Here is a 22,216-nt window from a genome sequence, read left to right on the forward strand (position 1 = left end):
CAACGAACAAACTCTCACCCAGAAGACCGCAGTTTGTGTCCAGTGCAAAATTAAAAGAAAATGTTGACAGTAGAATTTTAAGAGCCATATATTACATACATTAATAGACACAAAGTGAAAAAGTGAATTATTTTAAATACATGCAAGTATTATTGCACCTGTATTACCAATATACATAAACCTCGATGAGCATCAGTAACTTCAACAATTTAGATATAGTTGTCATCAATGGATTAAAATACCTGTCAATCAAATCTGTAGCAATAGCAGATTGCATTCCTATGTTTTGAATTTTGATTGTGTTTTTATTCATCTTTGGATCTTGAATTGTTCCTATAATATCAGCTTAAAAAATGCACTACTTTTCTACTCTACACTCTCTACAGAGAAGTTCCAGTTCGAGATTTAAAATAATCTTTACTTGCCAACAAGGCGGTGATTAAAACAAGTCGTGGTTTCATATAAGTGGGTGGCAGATGGCATCAGGGGGGTTAAGATGCTCAATGACTTTGAAACTGAAGTGAGTCACCAAACCAATACTGGGTGGGGTGGTGTGTTTGTTAGTGTGGGGGGCACGACAGCTCCAGCGAGAGACAGACTTGTGCGGATACTGTAGACTGTCTGTGTTGGAGGCAATGACTCGCTGCTGCAATGAGATTGACACAAGAGTGCGGAAGATATTTACAACCAAAGAATGTACTTCGACAAAATGTAAGGGACAAAATGCTGAAGGCATGAGTCATTTTAGCCTCCAGCCAATACTATAACTGTCACTCATAGACAACCACCTGATGTTTAATAATTATTAAGACATTCCTCCTCTTACTAATCTTGCAGGTATTTCATTGTTACATGAAGGGGCAGAGGATGGTGCAACAGGATATAGTTTCTGTGATTCAGTTTTTCAGGTATGAAATTACCACCGCACCGCTTCCTGCACCAACGAAAGCTAAGTCAGTGATGTTTAGTGGCATTCCTGATTCATCACTACTCACCAGCGTAAACAAAGATTTTTCTTTGAGTTGAAAGAGATTATTGAATGATACGAATACTACGCAAAATTATAGAGCAAAGATATAAAAAAGAGGAAGTGTTGCAACAATTTTTTTTTTAAATTGTCCTCATTGGTTTGTCAAGTAGTTCATTTACGGAGATGTGATTATTTATGGCTGGAACATGTTCCTCAGATCAAGTGATCTTTATGATGCTAATATTTTATGCATATTTACATGTTTTAAGGTTGTGCTCAAAAGGAGTTTGATCAACCAGTAAGGCTCGTGTAATGCTCAGGCATTAGTTTGACAAAAGTGCGAGTGCTGCTTGTACGCAGATCACAAATGGTGGTCGTGTCAGGTTTCGCAAATAGTCACTTGAATACTGCAGAGAAATTAAGTCCTACGGGCACAAGTATGCCATTAAGAGAAATGTCAAAATGGACAAAAGGAAGCCAACGAACACAGTTTACAGCTCCTGAGAAGCACAAGGCCAGACCAAACTGCCCCAGGGAGGAGAGCCGAGATGGAAGCAAAGCCAGCTACTCTACTACCAAGCCTACGGCTGGTTGTCTGAATGCAATTAGCTAAACAATAAGATTGATGAAAGCAGCGGGAGATCTGAGACTGTTGAGCCCACATGTTCACAGAGACCTGGCTCAATCCTTCATCCGGGATCAAGCAGAATTTGAACAGCAGGACTCCGGTGGGCCGACGCGGCGGTGGACTGTTTAAATCATGATGCTTGGTGCTCAAACACAGTCAGTTGATTGACAATGCTTTCCTCATGTTGAATTTTTAATGTGAAGATGTCGACCATATTATCTGCTCAGAGAGTTGTTTGTTGCCGTTTACATTCCTTATGAGGAAATAAAAAACACACAGGAACGTTCTACAGTTTGTCATGAGTTTGTTGTGTTGAAAACAGGTGCCAACTGAATATCGTTGAATCCTTTGTGAGGCAGAGATCACAAACAAAAAAGTCTAAGAGAAGACGGTTACAATGAAGAGCAGAGACGACAGTTTTCAACAAATGACAAGTGAATTTATTTTTTCCAAAAACGTATTTACATTATGTACATAAACACACCCCCCAAAAAAGCCACATACAGCAACATTAACACTATGCACAAAAACCTCAGAAAAGGCTGCGCGCAATGAGATTAGGCGTCTCCGGCAGTTATACAGTGTATCGGTAATCTCTCAGCAGAAGGCACACTTCTTGGTCACAACAGACAAACACCCACACAACATACAGTAAACACACCCAAACAAACATCAAAATACTGCATCTAGGAGAAATGCATTCAACATATGCTTCATTATGGGATGTGCTCAGATAAATAACGTTGGTTTTACAGCGCTTCCATTTTCCTCATAAATAAAAAATATTTTAAAATGTACAGTACAGAGACTACAATTGCTGGCGCATGTCAACTGGCACAGATCTGTATTCTACGTCACTAGTCACAAGGAACGTTCTGCAACTCCTCGGCCATCGTAACACATTTCAGGACAGCCCCTCGCTTCACAGCCTGCAAATCCTCGTCTAAAGAAACCATCAGAAACCTTCCAGGTGCGGTTACGAGTCCAGTCGAGCCCCCTATCACCTTGCGCTGCTCAATCTTCCTCCTACCAAAAAAAAAGTGCTGAAATGGAGAAGGCGGTGCCTCTCCCTGATCCACATTTGGTCCCCCATGGTGATGGTGCATCGGTTGTTGGAAGTGCCGAGTTGTTAAATGGCCATCCTGTCAAATCGAAACACAGGTTTCATTTACTCTGACTAATCGCACACGCCATTCTACATCTTCTCCTTTAATTTACAGTGTCAAACACAATCCAAGTATTGTGACAAGACATCCAGCATTGTATCGGGTTTCGTACCGTTTTCTTGGCTTCACTTCCCAGCCATCACGACATTTCACGAACGTTAAGGAGTCCCCTGGTGAAATTTCAATTGCTGCAGGATCTTGGGTACAGAACGTAAACCTGGGACGATGTCAAAAATAAATCTCCGTTAACGTTTGTCAAGAAAAATGATTAAGTAATGGTGGTGTCTAGACAGCTGCTGTCCATCCCCCCCCCCCCCCTTACTTACTTCTTCTGAGTTTCCCCAGCTTTCACGCGAATCCGCCGGACTGCCAGCACAGGTTTGGGAGGCTTTGCGTTCCAGGCCCAGAAATTCTTCTTGATGTTCTTCCACACAGAGTTCCAGGTTTCCGAATCTCCTTCCCAGCTCAGACGGATCTTCAGCAGGTCGCCGATATCTTTCTCAGTGAACACCAAGAAGGTGTTGGTTAGGTTCAGACCGACGGCCTCATCATGGCTGCGCAAAACAAAAAAAGTGGAGGAGAAATCGGGTTCAGTCCGGTGTTCAGAAACACAAGTTCTAGCAGCTGTGCGCTAGAAATTTAACAATCCGGGATGCCTGTCTGACTACTGAATTATTGCCGCGTCATGCTTCTACTGACAAGGCTGTGACAAAGACTTCTAAGGAAACCAATTGAAAGTGACTGGAGTTCCTTCCCTAGTCAGAGCTTGCTGTACATCACATTACTGGCACTTTGAAAAGGTCAGTCCAAACTAGATTCCAGTTCCAAATTTATATCACAGCAGTCCATGTGCTTCTAAATATCTCAGGCAGTGCAGCTGCCAGGTTGCCAGTGCACTGGTGGTTGTATGGGTTGTCACGCCAAGGTGTGAGGAAAAGAAAAGAGTTTAGATTTGGTACTTACACATCAACAAATATGTTTGCCGTGTCGTTATGGGCTCCGTACAACTTGACGTGGAAGGTGGGATCTGCGTTGTCTGCCTGTTTTCTGTTGAACACGTGCATCTTCATTTGGTAGTGGTAGCCTTAAAAGAAAACAGTTAATATTTAATGGGATTGTGTACAGTAGTAATAGTTTACACCGGCAACTGTGGACTCGTAAAACATGTGGAGCTGAAAGATAAGAAACTCTGCGATTGAGTTGTTTTACTCGAGGAAGTAAAACATAGTTAGTGGCGACAGATAAAACTCTAACAAAGACTCACCTCCGAAGGGCGTGTCGGCACGCGTCTTCAGGTACATTTTACTGTTACTCCTCTTGCGCATCTTCCGGGTGTTGTAGCCAATGTTATTGCAGCGGTTCTTGCGGCAGCTGAGGCAGATGCCCTTCTTGAAACGGTCCGGGCCGGTGCATTGGTAGGCGAAGCTCATGTGGTCCTTGTTCATCAAGGAGTCCACGAACAGGTGCACGGCGCGCTCGTGCTCGCACTTCATCACCTCCATGAAATCTGGAGCGAGAGCGAGAAGGGAGGCAGGTTAGAGATAGTTATGCAGTTGAAAGATAACCTTGCTAAATTTATAAAAATGGAAACTGGCTAAACCTAATAAACTAAGAAAAGTAGTGATAAACATCCTGGTTTCTGGAGATGACAGCTGGGGTCTACAAACAAAGCAGTTTCTCAAGCACTTACTTCCAGCCACTGCCAACACATCTCCCAGTGCACAGCCGGGCTGCACGTCACCACCGTTGGGGTAGATGTCAATGTCCCCGATTGGCTGCTGGATCCCAATGCTCACACCCAAAGCCTCTCGCGTGTACGTGTGCAAAACGTCCACGAAGTCTGCGTCGTCCGGGGAGAGGCGCTTCCGTTCCTCTACACCCTCGAACATCGGTCCTGCTGGGTCCAGACCTACCGGGAAGAAACGATGGGACAGAAGGTCAGGACAATGCGGTGGCACCAATCTTTTTTTACTCGTGTTTTTCTGCAGATTCATGTCGCGCTTAAAACGTACCGGTGATTCGGCCGATGGTCCCTCGTACGAACATGCCAGCGTAGCCTGCTACGTGGGCGCCTAGACTGTAGCCGATCAGGTGCACTTTCTCCAGAGGCAGCTGCTGCTCGTCCTGTTGGGAGGGAAAAAAAAAAAAAAAGTTAATAAAGTCGCAACTCACATCAGCAGCTGCATCCATGAAGGCCAAACCCACACTGACCAAACCCTGGATTTCAGCCAGTGATGAGCAGTCGTGCCTGCAGCTGAGCCAAGCTCAAGTTAACCCGGACAGAATCTACCGACAGTTGCTTTCATGCAACAGCGCCTCCACCATCTGTCTCAGTTGTAAACGTGGACAAAGAGTATTTCACGGAGACAGAACTAAGTGGCAGGGTGCCTGAAACTCTCCTCAATTGCAGCCCAATTATGTGATGGTCCTGCTGAATAGAAAAATTGTAGTCTTTGCCTCAGAAGCATCAAAGAGACCCTGATTGTAAAATAAATATCCTAAGCTGTGACAACATACCAGAATGAAATGGAGCTACTGCCTCAGGGCCTGACATTAAGAGAACATATTTAGCATAACAGTTCACCTCCTCAAACACATTTTGACAGTTCTGTCATGTTTACAAAATGGGCTGTGTGATCCCTTGAAGCGCTCCAACGAGAGAAGGGGGGGCAGCTTTCAGGTATTCGCTGTTCCTCTGTCATGCAGCTGTGTCGTGGGATGTGGTGGGCGGCAACATGTGCATGAGGGTATTCAGACTTACAATGGAAACAAGCGCGCCCCCCCCCCCCAATTTGTATGATTGGCTCGCATCCTCAGCAGACCACTTAAAAGTCCCGTACCCACCTGAAGCCAATTGATCATGCCGGCGATTTCGAGGCCGGCGTCGTGGGTGTGGTTGACCGCGTCGGGGTACAGCTGCTGAGCCATCACCATCCAGTCGACGACCACCACGTTAGCCTCGCTTTCGCGCTGCATCAACGCGGAGACCAGCTTGTGCATCCAGCTTTCGAACATCCCGCTCATCTGAGGGAGGAAAAAAAAAAGAAAAAGGACAACGGGAGTCAGTCAGCTTTAACCTGGTGCTTTAACTCTCTTGGATGCTCCGCGCTTGAGTTAGCTCACATTCACGTGATAAATTCAAACAATCAAAAACACACTGTGGCTGGACTACACTGCCATCCATGAGCCCTGATAGAGAAATAAGTGACAAAAAATAATTTACGCTCGCACGTACCGTCCAGCCGTGGATGATGAAAATTGTCTTGGCCGTGGCGTTGAAGCCACACTCCTCCAGACACTCCTTCTTGCCAGTCTGCAGGTAGCAGCCCTCCTGGTCCAGATCTAAACTCTTCCTCATGTTGTACTTGACCCCACCATAGAGAGGCTTGCCATTTGTTGACAGTTCTTCCAATCCAGGGTCTGCACCTGAAGGAAAAAACACACAATTACAGTATGTCAAGGTTGCATCGAGGAGATGCTCAAATTGACTTTATTTCCCTCCTGCCTTTATGATGCATGTAATATATTAAAAAGGAAAAACACAACATGGGAGAAATAAAAGTAGATTTCAACCGCAGACCAAAAAACATTCAGCCAATCGTGCTTGATGTGGGATCAACACAGCCAATCAACTTGCTTTTGCAGCGACATGTTACAATAACGCAGGTTGGCTGCAAGTAGACCGCACCGGAGACGCAGGCGCAGAGCTGAATCTCACCTCCGCCCTTCTCTTCCTTTATGTCAGAGACTCTCACACAGCTCGTGTCATGATATCAGACTTTAACACTTACGCCCGAGGCTAAAACGGCTCAACTGAGGAGTTTGACTAACGCAAGACGGGAAGATACTGACAGTTTATCCACGTCACAAATTATTAAACAAATGTAAGTAATAAAGCCCAAATGTTGGACTAATTGTGTTTGAAGGAGTGGGTGCATTTTAACTGGTGTGGATTAACCCCGCCGCGCCGAGCAGACACGTCAGATGTGCATTTAAATTAACTCCACACACTTTTGGTAGCGGGCCACAGAGAGAGAAAAAAAAAAAAAAAAAAAACCTATTTCAGCTGGGCTTGTACCCGTTGGTGAAGCAGTCTGCGGTAAAACGCGGATTCGGCTGAACGTCCGAAGAGACAAGGTGCGTGTGTGTGTGTGCCCTCCGCATTTTGCGTCAAGACTCCCGCTGCTCCCAAAAAAGGACACGTCGCAGTCCTGTCGCAGAAATCCATCCCGGTTCTTCCGTTGCGCTCTGCCCGCCACACTTGTTCTCTTTCATGATTTCGCCTAATAATGTAGATTAATCGAGCGGGGGACGTTGGTACAAATGTGAGGAAAAGTGAGCATTAGGCGACTTAATACATCGTCCCATTCATGGATTCCCCACTAGCGCGTGTCTTGCCCTACTTTTTACACCTGGTGTTTAGATTTTGACACTTCAGTTTGTGAGGCTGGAAAATAAATAAAAATGATGAATGAACAATGGACGCAGAGTCGTGTCTTACCTTTAAGAACGGTGTTTTCCCCGGCAGCTGGCGACAGGAGTGCGGCGGCACACTGTAGGAGAATCCACAGTGAAAGGGCTGCGGGGCTCATTTCTCAGTCACAGACAGAGTGTCGCGGAAATAAAAGCGCACCGGGTATAAAATGCCTTTCTGTGGTGCCGGTTGGTAGCGAGGTAGGTAGGTGGGTTTAGTTCCAGTTGGGGGATTTAAAAAAAAAAAGGAGCCCGGTGGTTGTGCGTCTCTAGTGGTGCGCGTCCGTGAGATGTATAAACTTGCACCAAGTGTCTCATTCGAGTTTTAAATAGTTTCCCCCTTCTCGGTCATCTGATCATCGGCTGATCTATCGCGGATCTTATTGGTCAAGCCCCCGTTTGTTTACGCTGAAGGGCGTGGCAAAGCTTGAATGAAGTCGTAGTAGGCTTCTCACGTTGCGCGTGCTCCTAGAGCCCTTATGAGTGCGGGGCGTGACGCAAGCAGCAGTAAAAACGGATCCAGTTGCTCGGTGTTCGGTGTGACCATATGAAGGTCATGGCTCATACCTTCATATTGCCCTGTACCGGATCCACGCGGTGCGTGGAAGTGATCGTTAAACAGTTAATGAGTGTGTGTGCGCGTGCGTGTGTGTGTGTGTGTGGTGGGGGGGACAGAGAGGCTCCCTCCCCCTTCTCCTCCACCGCTGAACGTATCGTCCTCTCCGCCTGGCGCGCTGCCAGCGCTGCTTAGCTCCACCGACCGGTTTCAATTGATGAGGCGAAGAATGGGCGCACTCACGCAGAGGGTCTGCGCTACAATAACGCCACTGTTTTGTGTACATACATCAGCGCCCGCTCCGCTTCCTGAAACTCATGTCACCTGCCACCGCGCCCCCCCCCCCCCTCACCCTCCCGGTACCTGCCATCCAAACAAAGCGGTGCTGTCGGGTACAATGCGTAGTAGGTCAGTGGGGTTGACTGCTCTGTGAGGTCTGCGAGACATAAACACGCCGAACTGTTTCCTCGCGCACTTTATCATGGTCTCCAAAGAGTTTGTATCTATCAGTCTGTCTGTCTCTCTGTCCATCTGTCAGTCTGTCTGTCTATATATCTATCTATCTAACAAATTCATAATTTAATTAAATCACCTTGAATGCAGCACAAAAAGGAAAAAGATCCAAGTACAGCAACATTGACACTTACCACTTGTGAAATGTGTGGTGGGTGCAGATGGTGGTACATGTACTGTACATCTTGTCATATTGATATTGTCTGCCCAAATGAGACATCCGTGCAGTGATGTGTATGCCTACAATGGTAATTGGGTGAAATAAATCCAGTTTCTCTCCAGCTTCACAGTGACTTGGACCGACTGGACTAGAAATGATCAAAAGTTTTCATAAAGCCAGCATCAAAGGGAGGAGCGTGAGAGTGTGGCGTGATACAGCAGCAGCGTCCAAAATAACTTGTCCTAATTTTATCCATGTATTAATAGACATACTGTATGTTTTTTTTTTTTTTTTCAAACAGAGCAGAAGGTTGATCTCCAGAGGGCACTGGAGTTCAAGTGAAGAGATGATGCAACACAGCGTCATGCGTCATGCGTTAAAAAAAAATAGAAAAGAATCCATCCTGATCGCTCAAAATATTCACTTCATGGACGTCAGTGATCTCTGGAGGGCGGTACTCATTGCTGGATCCCAGGATGGGGTGTGCATTCTGGTATTTGGAAACAGATCTGTCAGGAGATGATGACATTGTACTGTACCCGTCCTTGAGCACACAGAGGACTTTAAATACCCATAAACTTATCATTTAAATAACATTCAGTCCTGCCTCCCACTGGTAATATATACAGCAAGATTTTGTACTCCAAGGATTCAATTATGACAAAACAGCTTGATCACACCATCCTTTTATTTCAGTTCATTATTTTGATGTCAGAGTGACACCAAGTCTGTAGTTCTTCAGTAAGAAAATAGCAGAACTCAATGACTTCCCAGAATTAGTCTGTTGGACTGAAACAGTAATATTTACTCCAACGTTAATGTTGCTTCTCGTGCGGGGTTATTGTTATTCTTTCCATCCGCACACGTCAGCCAGCCGGCCCGGTCACAGTGCCAGTTTGATTCTGCTCTGTGCTGACCTGTCCGGATTTGTGGCCCCACCACGTCAAGACCCATCAATGAGACACTGTGAAATACTGAAACAGATCACCTGCAGGCTGCTCTGTGGGGAGAGCAGAGAGAGTAAACATCTTTGTCTCACTCATTCCTGAAGTTATTCCCGAAGACTTCATGTGTATAGGCCTATGTGCCGTGAAGTCAGAGCAAAGTTTAACTCTGTAATTCTTGGTTTGTGCTTCTTCTCTTCTAAAATCCTGTAAAATATTAAACTGTTTAAAGCAACTGTACTTGTGTGTAAACCTTTCATCATGTTTCTCCCTGCTCTCCCCTTTTAAATAATGACCAATGACCTGTATGTAGTTGAGTGAGGCTACATGAAAGCATTCATTTTGATCAATTCAGCGTAGATCAAGGCTTGCAGGCATCGGTTATAATTATTTGTTAAACGTTATTTTATTAATGCCAGGAACAATCATGGGGTTTTGCGTAAAGGGTTTTTAAGGTTAACAGGTGGTGGCAATTGAACACATGATATGTAGGTCTGACTATTATTTATGTAGCCTACTCAGAGTGTGACACGACATTCAGGTTGGCTATATTTGTCTTATTAAGACCTATGAGCTATGTTTTTAAAGCCTGTCTTAAGTCAATATATACATTCATTTTATTTCAATACTGCTTCCCAGTCTGTCCCGTGTACATATATTGAAACAAATAGGCTAATAAGCCCTATTTTCGAGAAAGGGTTCTCAATATATTCACTGAAATGGAGCGTCATCAGTTGACAGGGAAACACATCTAAGTACCTGCTCACAGTGATGGACAAGGAACTTTTGACGAATACAACTATTAATAACGGACATTTCTTTCAACACTTTGTTTTGAAGAGACTCCTGTCAACGTCCCTGAGGAGTCACCTATAAGCTTATTTTCCAAAGACACGTCTCAGCCACCCACCAGCCAAGACAACCACAGCACCAAACCTGAAACATCAGCGCCACCGTGTGGACGTGGGAGCAGCGCACCGGACAGTGACACAGCAGGAGGCGGAGGGGGCCAGACCGGATCCTTCATGAGGGAAGAGGGACAGCCAACCAACCCCGGCTTCTCTTCACTCATATTATTCTGTATTGTAAGCCAGGGAGCCCGAAGAGGGGGCTGCGCTAGTGTCCGTGGGATGTCCCGTCATGAAGGTAAGAACACACGTCGGCACGGTGGTGCGAGCGAGTCGGTGTTTGTGATAGAAACGCGTTGACAGATCACCGCTAGCTAACGTGAGCTAGGCTAGAATGTCTTGTTTTGAAGCCCATCCTAGCTAACGTTCGCTAGTGGTAGCAGCAAGGTTGCAGTGTAATTTCGTGGGGCGCATTATGGCGGACACAAAAAAATGTGTGTCAAAACCAGCGGACCTTGCGGTTGACATTTATGTTTTAAGGAAAAGTAACGTTACAACAGTCTGCGTTAGGGGACCAAAACAACGCTGACATAAGCGGAAGAAGTTAGTTGCCGTTAGCTAAGTGTGCTAGCTAGCCTACAAGCTAGCTAGCTGGTAATGGGTGATGTAGGTTAACGTTAACGAGCTGGGGAGCAAGGGGGAGTGCCGAGGATAGGAAACGCATGAGAGCAGCGAATCCCAGGTGGTGCTGCTGGCGAGAGGGATTGTCTTTCGTTCATGTTAGCTTGTTCTAGCCTCCTTCCTAGTCAAAGTTGGCCTTTTTAGATTCCAGTTTCGCAAGCTAACATTTAGCAAACCGGCACTCAACCTCGTCCTTGTGGCCAACCTTGTTGGGCTTGAAGTTCGTTGTTTGTGTCAATTAAACGTGAGCCAACGTTGTCAACAACGCCAGATGGTTGAGCTCACCAGCCGGTAGAAAGTTGAGTTCGTTAACGTTAGCTCGGTAAAGTCTACCACATCTGTCTTGCTTGTGAGCTAACGTAACAGTTAAGCTAACGGTAGCTGGTTTATTCGTTAAATAGTTAACATGTAGCCAGCAGCGAAGGTTAGTCAGGCCCAAGCGGCCTTTAGTTTCCATGCCCGTGTTGTCAACTTTGCTGTCCGTAGTCATCAAGATATTACATGTCTGAGATGAAACGCGGTCATTGTCGTTACTGTCATTAAGGGTTTTGCAAAGAGCTTTAACAGCAGGCTCGCAGTGAATGGAGACGTGAGGGGGTTTCAACAGCCTGGTGTCATACAATACACCAGGACTGTCCGAGTCAATCAAGAACGCAGAGGGTCCCGTTTACCCCAAGTGAAACACGAAGTCACACCTTTTAGATAAAGTGTTGGAATTAACGTATTGATAAGGACTGTTTTATGAATGAGCTGGGTGTTGTAAGAGTAGTTTTAGTCAGAGGTGAATGGGACAGACAATGAGCCTGTTAGTCACTCCTGAGTAAGAGGATTGCCACAGTTGGTTCATACACAATGCAATGCAATAAATACACACTGTGGGACGCTTTCAATGTTCAATTGTGGCTAGACTGTTTCTGCTCCATGGTTATCTTTTAGACTGCCGATGCTGAAGGCACTTCCTGTGAATACAGTTTTAATAGTTAACGTAGCCTTCTTATTGTGTTACAATCAAACACCTCACCCACGTCCCGTCACCACCATGACAATAAAAACAAGACTAACACTTGTAATAGAATATTATGCAACCCAGTACACTACCACAACACTACAATACGAGTTCAGCTTCTGTCACGGCCCCAATTAACACTTAACATTACTGTATACGGAAGTAGTATTTCTTGTAGGTACTATCTTATTGGATCGTATTTATATTTAGCAGGTGTTCATGTTCTGTCCACCACATTCATACTGGCCTTTTTGTGAAGCTTACATTCATTGTCCACCATTCATAAGAAATACATCTCCCGCTTAAGTTTTGATCCAACTTGGTTCAGGAAATCCCAGTTAAAACATCTAATGTAACGCCTAATAAGAATACATAGTAAATAGTTTATATGATCTACATGTGTTAGACAAAGTAATATCCAACATCTAACCTCTCTTTTCTCTTATCTTTCCTCCCTCAGGCGTGAGCTGCGATGCATGTTTAAAAGGCAACTTCAGAGGACGGCGATACAAATGTTTAATCTGCTACGACTACGACCTGTGCGCATCGTGCTACGAGAGCGGTGCGACCACAACCAGACACACCACAGAGCATCCCATGCAGTGTATATTAACCCGAGTTGACTTTGGTGAGTGGAGTTGATGTTCACATCAGGCTGATTATGAGCAGAGTACCTATGCAGGCTGTGAAAGTGTGAATTTTAGCCTCATGAGCTGTCTGTCAGTCAGTATTATTGTTGTGATTCATGCTGTTTGGTAGCACTTTACCTCGATAGATGGATGTTGATCGTCCTCTGGCAATCGGGCAAGAAAATACAGATGTTGAACACAACATATTCACATTGTGCCGCATCTCTACAGTTGAAAGATTAGCCCTGAACCAGACGCACCGCGTCTATGAACTGATTCTCAAAGTGGTACATCATCTCAATGTCGGAGTGCTTCTGACTCAGACGTTATCGTAAGCCGAGTATCAATAACGAGCTATCAATAATGTGTGTGTGGGTGGGTGATTGGTGATAGACCAGTTGCAAGACTGTCGTGGCAGCGTACGCAAAACATAAAGAGATGGAATAGCTTCACTTGCAAATTATCTGGAATTTTTAAGCCAGGGATTTCAAAGTTTGTACAGTGACTCAAATAATCAAGAACTGGCATTATTTCTTGGCGTGTAATCGTTGGGATAAACTTCTGATATCGGCAGTTTTTTGAAACCACCCTTCAGCGGCTTTAATAAGATGAACTGTTACAGTGCAAGTTATCTTTTGCTGCCGCTAGCTTTCGTGTTCAGCTGAGAAGGCTGCTCCAGAATGGCATAGCAGGTATGGATGTGACCCAAACAGCTTGAGGAGTTATTGGGCCGCTGATCTGGTCCATCGCTACATGTATAAAAGCGTTTTGTTGTGGCAGCAACGGGGATAGAGGTAGTCAAATCCAGACTTGAGGTAAATTTAGTTAACCATTAATAATTGGTGAACTTAATAGTACACTAGATGTGATATCATTGAATGGACCGTTTCTTTTGCTGTTGGACGACTTCCACTGTTATTTCATACATTGGCTCCGTGAATTATATTGATGTTCAGCGTTTTACACGTTGGAAATTCTATTATACAATCTGTTGAGAAAAAAAAATACAAACTGTTGTTGAAAACACAGCAAAAGGTGCAAGCTCCTAAAGATTTTGTGGTTGGTTCAGTTGTCCACCAATGGTTGATCTCGATAACGGTTTAATGATATAAAAATCATGTTTTGATGGGGAAAGTAAAAAAAAAAAAAAAAAAAAAGCCATCATGTTAGTCACATGTTGACTGTTTCTAAATGGACAGTTGTATTATTAGCTATTATTAGGCTAAGCTGCTTTTTTTACAGATGCACTACTCAGTATTTTCATATTGACTGCGTGTAATGTGAAAGGGTTACCTCGAATTGATGAAAACACAAAGACTTATTACCAAACCCACTACCAAGCCCGTTAACGTTACACCTGTGGTATCAGCCTCAACGTTGTTTGCAGCAGATGGACCCACAGTACCCGATCTGCCCGACTCCAAATGGCAGTCAGACACAGTTAGCGGCTAGTTGGTGAGCAACATGGAGTGTTCATCAACAAAAGAACCAGATATTTCCCTCAGAACTTGGTGGAGATCATAAAACAGAGCTAGCAGGAAAGTGAAAATGGACTTTCATCTATCGAGTGGACACGAACGGTTCTTCAGATGAACGCTGGTGGTGCTCTGTGTGTCGGATGTGTGAATAGGCAGCTGTTTGCTCGCACATTCACCATAACGACGTTATCAGGCGAGTATGTCAGGGTTGTGTTAATAGCTCAAACTGCCTCCAGGTTGATTGTATGTGAGTGGGCTGGGAAATGTTCTATTATTAACAGCTGAAATGGTTGGGTTAACTAGAAGGTCTCTGGCCTCGTCTTATTGAACCCACTTATTCATTCATCTTGTCCAAATCGGCTTTAACGGGACTTTGTGTGCGTTTACATCCCGGTTAAAATACGGTTTCTTAATCTGAAACGTTGTGTTCGTGTCAAATGTCCTCCATCTGTGCTCCTCTGTTGTCCCCCCCCCCCCCCCCCCCCAGACCTGTACTACGGCGGAGAAGCGTTCTCAGTGGAGCAGCCCCAGGCTTTCACGTGTCCCTACTGTGGCAGGATGGGCTACACGGAGATCTCCCTGCAGGAGCACGTGGCTGCAGAGCACACGGAGACCTCCACAGAAGTGGTAAGTTGGTGCTGTCGCTTCATACGCGGCCCTCTATGGAGCCTTCGCTGGATGTTTGCACAGATATTAAGACCCTGGAAACAACGACGTACCTCAGATTCAGTAAATCCAATCGTGTCTGAGGGACTGTGCAAGTAAAACCAAACTGTGAGTGATGTCAGGGAGACGGTGCAGCTCTATTGATAGATGCTCTCTGTTTTTACTCCTGACAGCAAAAGAACATTGGGTTTGAACTACGGCGAAATAGTTCAAAGAACCTACGCCCATGTAATGTATGCTTAACATTACGAATCATATTTATTTCAAATCATTTGAAACTGATTTTGGTCAGTCAAATTCTATTACGTTACCACAGTGAGACTAATAGTTATTTAGTTTGGTAATTTTATTTACCTTAAATATCAAAATCATGTAGCAGGTGTGCACTGAAACACCCAAACACACTTTTTGCTGAATTATTGTGAAATGAACTACTGTCAGTGGAATGTTTTAGGTTTTTATCTCTGTTGCATTCAGCTGAATCATTTCCAGTCATACGTCTCCTTAGATCAGGGATCTGTTATCCACCGGTTCATGTAACAAATAGAAAACCTGAATAATAGACATGACTCAATCTCTCCTCTCCCCGTCACTCCTACAACACGCACCCGACTCAAGGTCATCAGTGTCCCCATCACCCGCCTTTCAAATACAAGAACTTAACACCATCGTGTGATGCTTTTCTCAGTGTCGCTGCTACAACAGAAGCACCAGCGAATTAATTCACCAACATGTTAAACGTTTCAAAAAGATCCTTGCCTTCAACTTCATTTCATCTCTGTTGGGTTTTTGACTCCCTCAGCACAGAGCTGGAGCTCTCCTGATATTGCATCTTCTCATAATCAGATATTGCATTGGTACAGTAGATATTTGCTGATCTCAGTGTTTGTTGAAGAGGACCCAGCACCAACTGGCGATTGTTGACTGTGCGGTGACGTGTGCAGATATTAACGTGTGCTCTCTCTCTTCTAGATCTGCCCAATATGTGCAGCGCTGCCAGGCGGCGACCCCAATCACGTGACCGATGACTTCGCTGCTCATCTCACACTTGAACACAGAGCACCCAGAGACTTGATATCCTTTTTTTAAAACAGACATGACCGTAACCGGGGCTGTTATATCGATTAGCCACAGATTAGCGCACAAGGGAGGCGTCTGTTCACTGGAACTGTCATTTGTTGACGTTTTGCTGATAACATTAGAGCCTTCTGGGGTAGTTTTCTAAATCACCTTGGTGAGTGAACTGAGATTATATATCCGGATATGTGCAGTATTGAATTCATGGCTGTTGTTGTCGTTTAAACTAAACCTTATGCTGTTGTGACAGACTCGTGTATGGAGGCTTCACTCGGGTTGATCAGGTTGGTTCGATGCGAAGAGGATAAATGTCAGAGTTTAGGCCAAGTGCTCTCGTCTTCATGTTTTCCTTCAAACGTGCTTGTTTTCTCCCCTCTCCAAAAAAAGAAAGCCATGAGAGGTAGTGTTACATTGCGATGGTTTGTAGGGCGGTACTGATCCAATCTGGATCCATATTTACTGTGATACTGGGCTGATTAAGTGGATTGGTGAGGTGACTGCTAAAGGCAGTAACAGTTGTACAAGTTGTAATGTTGTCTTATGTTGTTTAATTACTATGGCACAGTGGCGGGCCGTGTTTTATACCTGGGCCTTCAGTGCTGTCCTACTGGAGCTGACCCACCTCCTAATAACCTCATTCTGACGCCACAGCTACGGTTATTTGTTTCTAGGGGTGTAATAATACACGTATTCCTATTGAACCGTTCGATACAAGGCTCAAAAGGCAGAAGCTTAAATTGTGGAAAATATAATTTTCTTTCGGTGGAGCCACTGCGCTCAACCTGGCAACCCACTCAACGTAACAGGCAACGTGCTGTCTGACACGCCCACCACGGAAGAACAACATTGTACTCTGGTGAGGCGCGTGTGTCCTGGGAGGCACACTATGCTAAACTAGCTTGGCAGGAAAACAACAACAGCAGCACACAAGCTACACTCTCCCCGCAGTGTTTAGCTGTTCCCTACTGATTCAAACATGGCTAAAGCAATCGCCACACAATCCCCGTTACTCCAGACCATAATTCTTGCTTTGTAAAAGAAAACAAAACCCCAAACAGAGAACCAAATGTCCGACCCTAACCCCTACAGGTTATTTGTTTTGTGTAAAATTGAAGCTCAACACCTACAAATACACTAACTGCAGAGTGCAGATACATGAATACGCGCATGACGGGATGCTGCGTCATTAACGGACCAAATCAATGTAATTAACACAATGACAAGAACAAACTCACAAGAGCCAGTCACATATATTTATATGACAACAAATCAATCCAGCTAACCTGTTGCGCTAAAGCACGTATTCATCCACACACTAACGAGCACGAGCTATTCAAATACTATTCACATCAGAGGGAACAATATTAACCAAATCATAAAAACGACACGATAGACAAATGAACACAGTAGTAACGCTCTGCAGATGTAAAACAAAGCACTTCACTTACCAAAGCTACTGTTCACTTACAGACAAAGTCCATCCTCCTTTCTTTGTTAAGAAAGAGTTTAATACGTTTGTACAGAACATCGGTGCGGTTCAGTTCCAGCCAGAGGTGCTCCTGCGAATATGTTCCTTGAGTTGTGGATCCACTCGGGTCTCAGCAAAAGTTTTCAAAAGCACCGTAGCTTGTGAGTGTCCTGTTGTGCTATGGTGTCGTGTTGCTGCCTTGGTTAGCCACCTCAGGTTAGCGTAGCGTAGTTCCAAACACCAAGACGCTCAGCAGCAAATAAAAAGCATTCCCAGCCATAACGTGTGCAAGCAGAGAAGGCCCGGACGGCCCACCGCTGATATGGCATCTTATTGTAGCTTGAGGCTCTGCTGTCGTGTATTAGTCAATCATGTGATATTTCAGAAATGCGTACACATCCCATTCATTCCTTTTTGAAATGAATAGATGTGTGAGTTTGCTTACACTCTACCAGTAGTTGAGTTCAGCCACAGAAAGGATGGCCTTTCAAAGAATTGTTATTTATCAAAATGCATGTCTGGTTGAAATGGCAGCATCTGTGTTTGCCTGATAGGAACCAGCTGAAACGCTCCATGTGAGCGGCTGCTACTGCTGATGCGCTCTATTTATGGAGCGCTTTGAATAAGTTCTGTTGAGGAAACCAAAGATGAAGCTGAGCTTCACAAAATAGGGCCACAGATAGACAATTTCTGTAAATTCAGAAGTGTGATGAAAAAACCTTAACGAGCAACTTCACGACGAGTCCAGTGGGGTGCGGCACGTGAGGAGGATGTTTCACCCCGGGCGTGGGCTGGGGGGTCCACGTGCCCGCAGGTCCAACATGCACTTCACCAGCAGCACCACAGGGGGGCTCTCCACCAGCCAGAGCTCCTCACAGAGCTCCAACTACAGCAGAGAGGCCATGGACCCCATAGCAGGTCTGTCTCACACACACACACACACACACACACACACACACACACACACAGGTGGAGATGTCGTAGTGACTCAGTAGACCTGTATCGTACAGCCTCCTGCTGAGGAACCTGATGTAGGTCACACGGTACAGTCAGTATTCTCACTGCTACAACAGCAGGAGGTCTGACACACTCAACACCAGCGCTCGGTACTAAATCAATAAGCCCTAATATAGAAAGCTTCTCGCACATAGAGATGCGTTCCCTGCAGCAGGCCTAGTCGTGAAGCCAGTCTGGATAATACAGTAACGTGTGGGCTGAGTTGTTGCCGTGGCAATACCTTGTTTATCCCTGTTTGAATCCGGTTCAATGCTTGACATTCGCCGTGTCAGCTCCAGCTGTGCCGTAATGAGGGTCCCCCGTTCAGTCCTCCTCCCTAATGAGCACCTGCTGGGCTACAGCAGCAGGCGTGTCTCTGACTGTGTACCTCATAGATGTTAGTTTTTAGGGATAAACAATTTGACCAATCTTCCATATTTACTTTTTGCAGTAAATTGACAAAGCAAATTCTTAAAAACGTTGTATTATTAGTACAGGACTGAGGTGAGTCTTGTGATCTTCGTTTCTGACACTAAGCCCTCGTCTCCTCCGTCTTCGTTCCCCCAGAGCTTCTGTCCCAGTTGTCGGGGGTGCGGCGTTCAGCGGGCGGACAGCTCAGCTCGGGCCCGTCGGCCTCCCAGCTCCAACAGCTTCAGATGCAGCTCCAGCTGGAGCGGCAGCAGGCCCAGGCGGCGCGGCAGCAGCTAGAGACGGCCCGGAACGCCACCCGGGGCGGCGGCCGAGCCAACGCAATCCTCAACTCCAATTCAGGCGGCGCCAACCCCAATTCCAGCGCCAACCACAACACCAACCCCAGTCCCAACCCGGGTCCGTCTGAATCCAACACGCAGCAAAGTGCACATAGCTCCCAGTTTCTACTCAGCAGGTAGGCACTCCTTTTCCGCATCTATTCTAAATGTCTTTACTTGAAAGTCCCTCGGATGATTGACCCTCGCTCTGCAGAGCACTTCTATGTCACACGGCCCTCTCTGCTTCGTCCCAACGCTGTTCAATCTCTCCCCTCAGGCTGAGCGAACCGCGGCTGTCGGAGGCGGAGCGGCAGGCGTGCGAGGCCCAGTGGGCCGACAGGAGCCTGTTCGTGACGGAGCTGCTGCTGTCCACGCTGCTGCCCGACGAGGACGCCTCGGCCTCCTCGTCCGAGGACGACGACGACTGTCACGGCCCGTTGCGGAACTTCGCCGACTTCGAGGCCATGGGCTGCGTCGAGGTCATGACCTTGGACGTGGCGCTGGAGAACCTCAACCTCAAGGAGCTGACCCCGGCCACCAGGACGACGAAAACCACAGCTAAAGCGGCGCCGGCGAAGAAAGAGCCCCCCGCGCCGCCCCTTTGATGTCATGGCCCCTCCCTCCCCTCAAACCACCATTGATCGTGGCCGACTTGCTGAGTCGGCCCAACTGCCAATGGGATGACAAAAAAGACTGCAGTTGTTTTTGGCTTTGTTTTATTATTATTTTATTTTCTCAGTGATTGTCATTTCAGCTCTGTTGCGCCCCACTCGACCCCCCCCCCCCCACATGTCTATTACGTTGTGTACGTTGAATAAAAGTACTGAGATGAGAGAATGTGAAAGTGGGTGCGTGAGAAAGGAGAAAAAAACAACTATATACATATATTATAGAAAAAAAATCTATATGAAAGTTGATAATCAATTCCACATAACCCGCGTTTCCTCTAGCACAGCGTAGTTAGCCGTTTTTAAAGAGACGAATACGTCACACTCACCCAGGGAGAGGAGGCAGACAGGAAGCTCTCCAGTAAAACCCGCTGCTGTGTATTTGTAGTCGTTCATTAAAGAAGTGCTTGGATGCTTTACCACAACTTAAGCATGAGCTTAAATCACCACATGCCCATTTTTAATTGCACAGTCACGGGGAGGGGAGGTCTTTCTCTTTTTGTTGTTCGGACACCTGAGTAACTGTAAATGAACGGTGCTGAGTGCCATACCGCTGGCAATGCGGCACCCCACACAGACACACACACACACACACACTGATGGCCGCGTTTGGTTACATTCATGTCCAGTCTCGACCCCCCCCCCCCCCCCTTGTGTGACATCACCTGTTTTGGGTCATGTGACCTTGCTTTATATGAACTGTGGTCACTTTGGTTTTGAAATGCATATCCGGTGTCTATCATTGTACACTACAGATGCTCGACATGAAGGCGTTTGTGCAACTCAGTGGCAAACGGAGACGAAGCGGTCTCTTCGGTCGTGACCGTTTTCAGGCCTTTTTCTAACGTGGAAGAAACACAACCTGGTCTTCACAGCTGTTCTTTTTTCTCTCGCTCTCTCTCTCCCTGTCTCTTTCTTGAAAGGAAGACCTACCTTCTCAAGCTTCCCGTGATCTGAAATTAATCTTCTCTCCATTACTCATGAATGCAAAGATGACTCGTCATGTGACTTGAAGGACAGACTCCATTAATTTCTCTCTGTCAAAAAAGAAAGAAAACAGATCTTTGTATGCCTCCACTGCTACCTGAAGAAATGCAAAATGTATGTTTGTGTTTTTTTTGGCTCGGCGAATGGGCCAAACCACAGGGTAACCCTTTCGGTCCGGAGGACAATAAAATGTTTTGGATGGAAATGAACGAACCCAATCCTGCTCTCTGGTTTGTTTTTTGTACTTTTTTTTTTTTTTTCTTTTCTCAGTTGCTAGGTTTTTGGTGAGCATGTACAGCATATTGTAAAAAATAAACACCTATCTTACAGGTCACATTCTATCTCAATCAGTCTTGTATGCTCTTGATGCGTGTCTGTCGTTCACATCAGATTAACAGGCGAGACTAAATTCAGAACGTATATGAAGGATGACGGAGGGCCGTAGGTTTAGCAGGACAGGTGAGTGAGGAGAGCAGACGGGGAGACAAATGGACACATGAAGGAAGGGGTTGCCTTCATTCTTAATGTCTGATTGTTAACTGGCCCCCGTGTAAAGCAAGTTGAGTCTCCCTGTAGAGAGTCATCAAAGTCCAGAAAGGGCCTCCATATCTCAATGGTTTGAGAGGACCCTTTCAATGTATTTAGAGTTTTTTAGCTTTTGGGAAATACATCACGTCTTTGACACAATGAGAGAAGAAGTGTGGAGTGTGATTCTTCCATTTAAAACAGTCTCATGGAGAACATAAACTACGACCACATTGGTCTCATGTGTACCTCTGATGTTAAATCAAAGAGGGCACAGACTGGGTCAGGGTCCAGTTGGATTTATTTCGAACCTCTCGCAAACTTCTACAGGTGGAGAGATCAGGATGCTGCTAGAATGTGCATATACATCGAGGGCATACATATACACATCTTTGCCAATCTAGTATAAGTAGAACGTACTCTGTGTACCACTTTAACTTGTATTAAGCCATTTAGTGGAGCCGCTAGTCATCTGTCCAAGATATATAGATTTATGTATTTCAATGGAGTGCGGATTGATGTTGGTACTGATCTCATGAATCTGGGATATCGATCGTCCCCCTTCTGGGACCGCCTCACTGAGAGAAAGATGCAAACATGTCTTCTCTGTGTAGATTATGGATCGGTCTAATCCCTTTAGTAGACAGTAAATGAGAGAACTTGTCTGTGCAGGAGGGAATGAACACGGGAGTCGACTTAATGGAGGAAAGAAGAAATCCCTGCAGCCCAGAATGTCTCCTGAACTGAGCCCCTATTCTTATTGAGTGATGTATTATCATATTTGAACCGGTGGATTCGCTTCTGAATGTTGCATACCCAATAAAAAAAAGGCAAATTAGTCAAAGCCAGACCTGAAACTCTTCTGAACTCCATATCCTTACCAGATTTATTATTATTATTTTTTTAATCTTTCACATTTTTAATCTTGCACCAACCGATTATGCCTCAAATTGTGTCGCTTGAGGCAACGTTAAACACCGCAGGCCGAATGTCGAGCCCAGAGAAGGAGGACATTCGCTTCATGGTGA

At 45.5% G+C, this 22,216-nt stretch overlaps 2 protein-coding genes across 2 annotated transcripts; one reads left to right on the forward strand and one right to left on the reverse strand.

The window, feature by feature from the left end:
- Positions 1–2,015: 2,015 nt before the first annotated feature.
- lipg (lipase, endothelial) lies at positions 2,016–7,514 on the reverse strand. The gene is made up of 10 exons (XM_079269652.1): positions 7,266–7,514; positions 6,000–6,190; positions 5,609–5,788; positions 4,777–4,888; positions 4,455–4,673; positions 4,029–4,271; positions 3,728–3,848; positions 3,091–3,318; positions 2,877–2,981; positions 2,016–2,740 (listed from the first exon to the last, which is right to left on the reverse strand). The coding sequence occupies exons 1-10, from the start codon at positions 7,354–7,356 to the stop codon at positions 2,728–2,730; spliced, it is 1,503 nt and encodes a 500-aa protein (XP_079125778.1). The 5' UTR covers positions 7,357–7,514; the 3' UTR covers positions 2,016–2,727.
- A 3,011-nt stretch (positions 7,515–10,525) lies between these two features.
- On the forward strand, positions 10,526–20,969 carry LOC306778910 (E3 ubiquitin-protein ligase KCMF1-like). The gene is made up of 7 exons (XM_079270646.1): positions 10,526–10,556; positions 12,406–12,573; positions 14,540–14,679; positions 15,691–15,792; positions 18,001–18,181; positions 18,827–19,145; positions 19,286–20,969. The coding sequence occupies exons 1-7, from the start codon at positions 10,541–10,543 to the stop codon at positions 19,611–19,613; spliced, it is 1,254 nt and encodes a 417-aa protein (XP_079126772.1). The 5' UTR covers positions 10,526–10,540; the 3' UTR covers positions 19,614–20,969.
- Positions 20,970–22,216: the final 1,247 nt, after the last annotated feature.

The sequence above is a fragment of the Melanostigma gelatinosum genome (assembly GCF_949748355.1).
Source record: "Melanostigma gelatinosum genome assembly, chromosome: 6".
In the NCBI taxonomy this organism is placed as follows: Eukaryota; Metazoa; Chordata; class Actinopteri; order Perciformes; family Zoarcidae; genus Melanostigma; species Melanostigma gelatinosum.

What these genes read in the sequence shown, in the direction of transcription:
- lipg (XM_079269652.1), bottom strand. Translation starts at nt 7,356, where the DNA reads ATGAGCCCCGCAGCCCTTTCACTGTGGATTCTCCTACAGTGTGCCGCC. An exon ending in GCATGATCAATTGGCTTCAG is followed by an intron (nt 4,889 to 5,608) that starts GTGGGTACGGGA and finishes CCCTCCCAACAG; the next exon opens with GACGAGCAGCAGCTGCCTCT. An exon ending in GACCATCGGCCGAATCACCG is followed by an intron (nt 4,674 to 4,776) that starts GTACGTTTTAAG and finishes TCTTCCCGGTAG; the next exon opens with GTCTGGACCCAGCAGGACCG.
- LOC306778910 (XM_079270646.1), top strand. An exon ending in GGCCATGGACCCCATAGCAG is followed by an intron (nt 18,182 to 18,826) that starts GTCTGTCTCACA and finishes TCGTTCCCCCAG; the next exon opens with AGCTTCTGTCCCAGTTGTCG. An exon ending in TCCCAGTTTCTACTCAGCAG is followed by an intron (nt 19,146 to 19,285) that starts GTAGGCACTCCT and finishes CTCTCCCCTCAG; the next exon opens with GCTGAGCGAACCGCGGCTGT.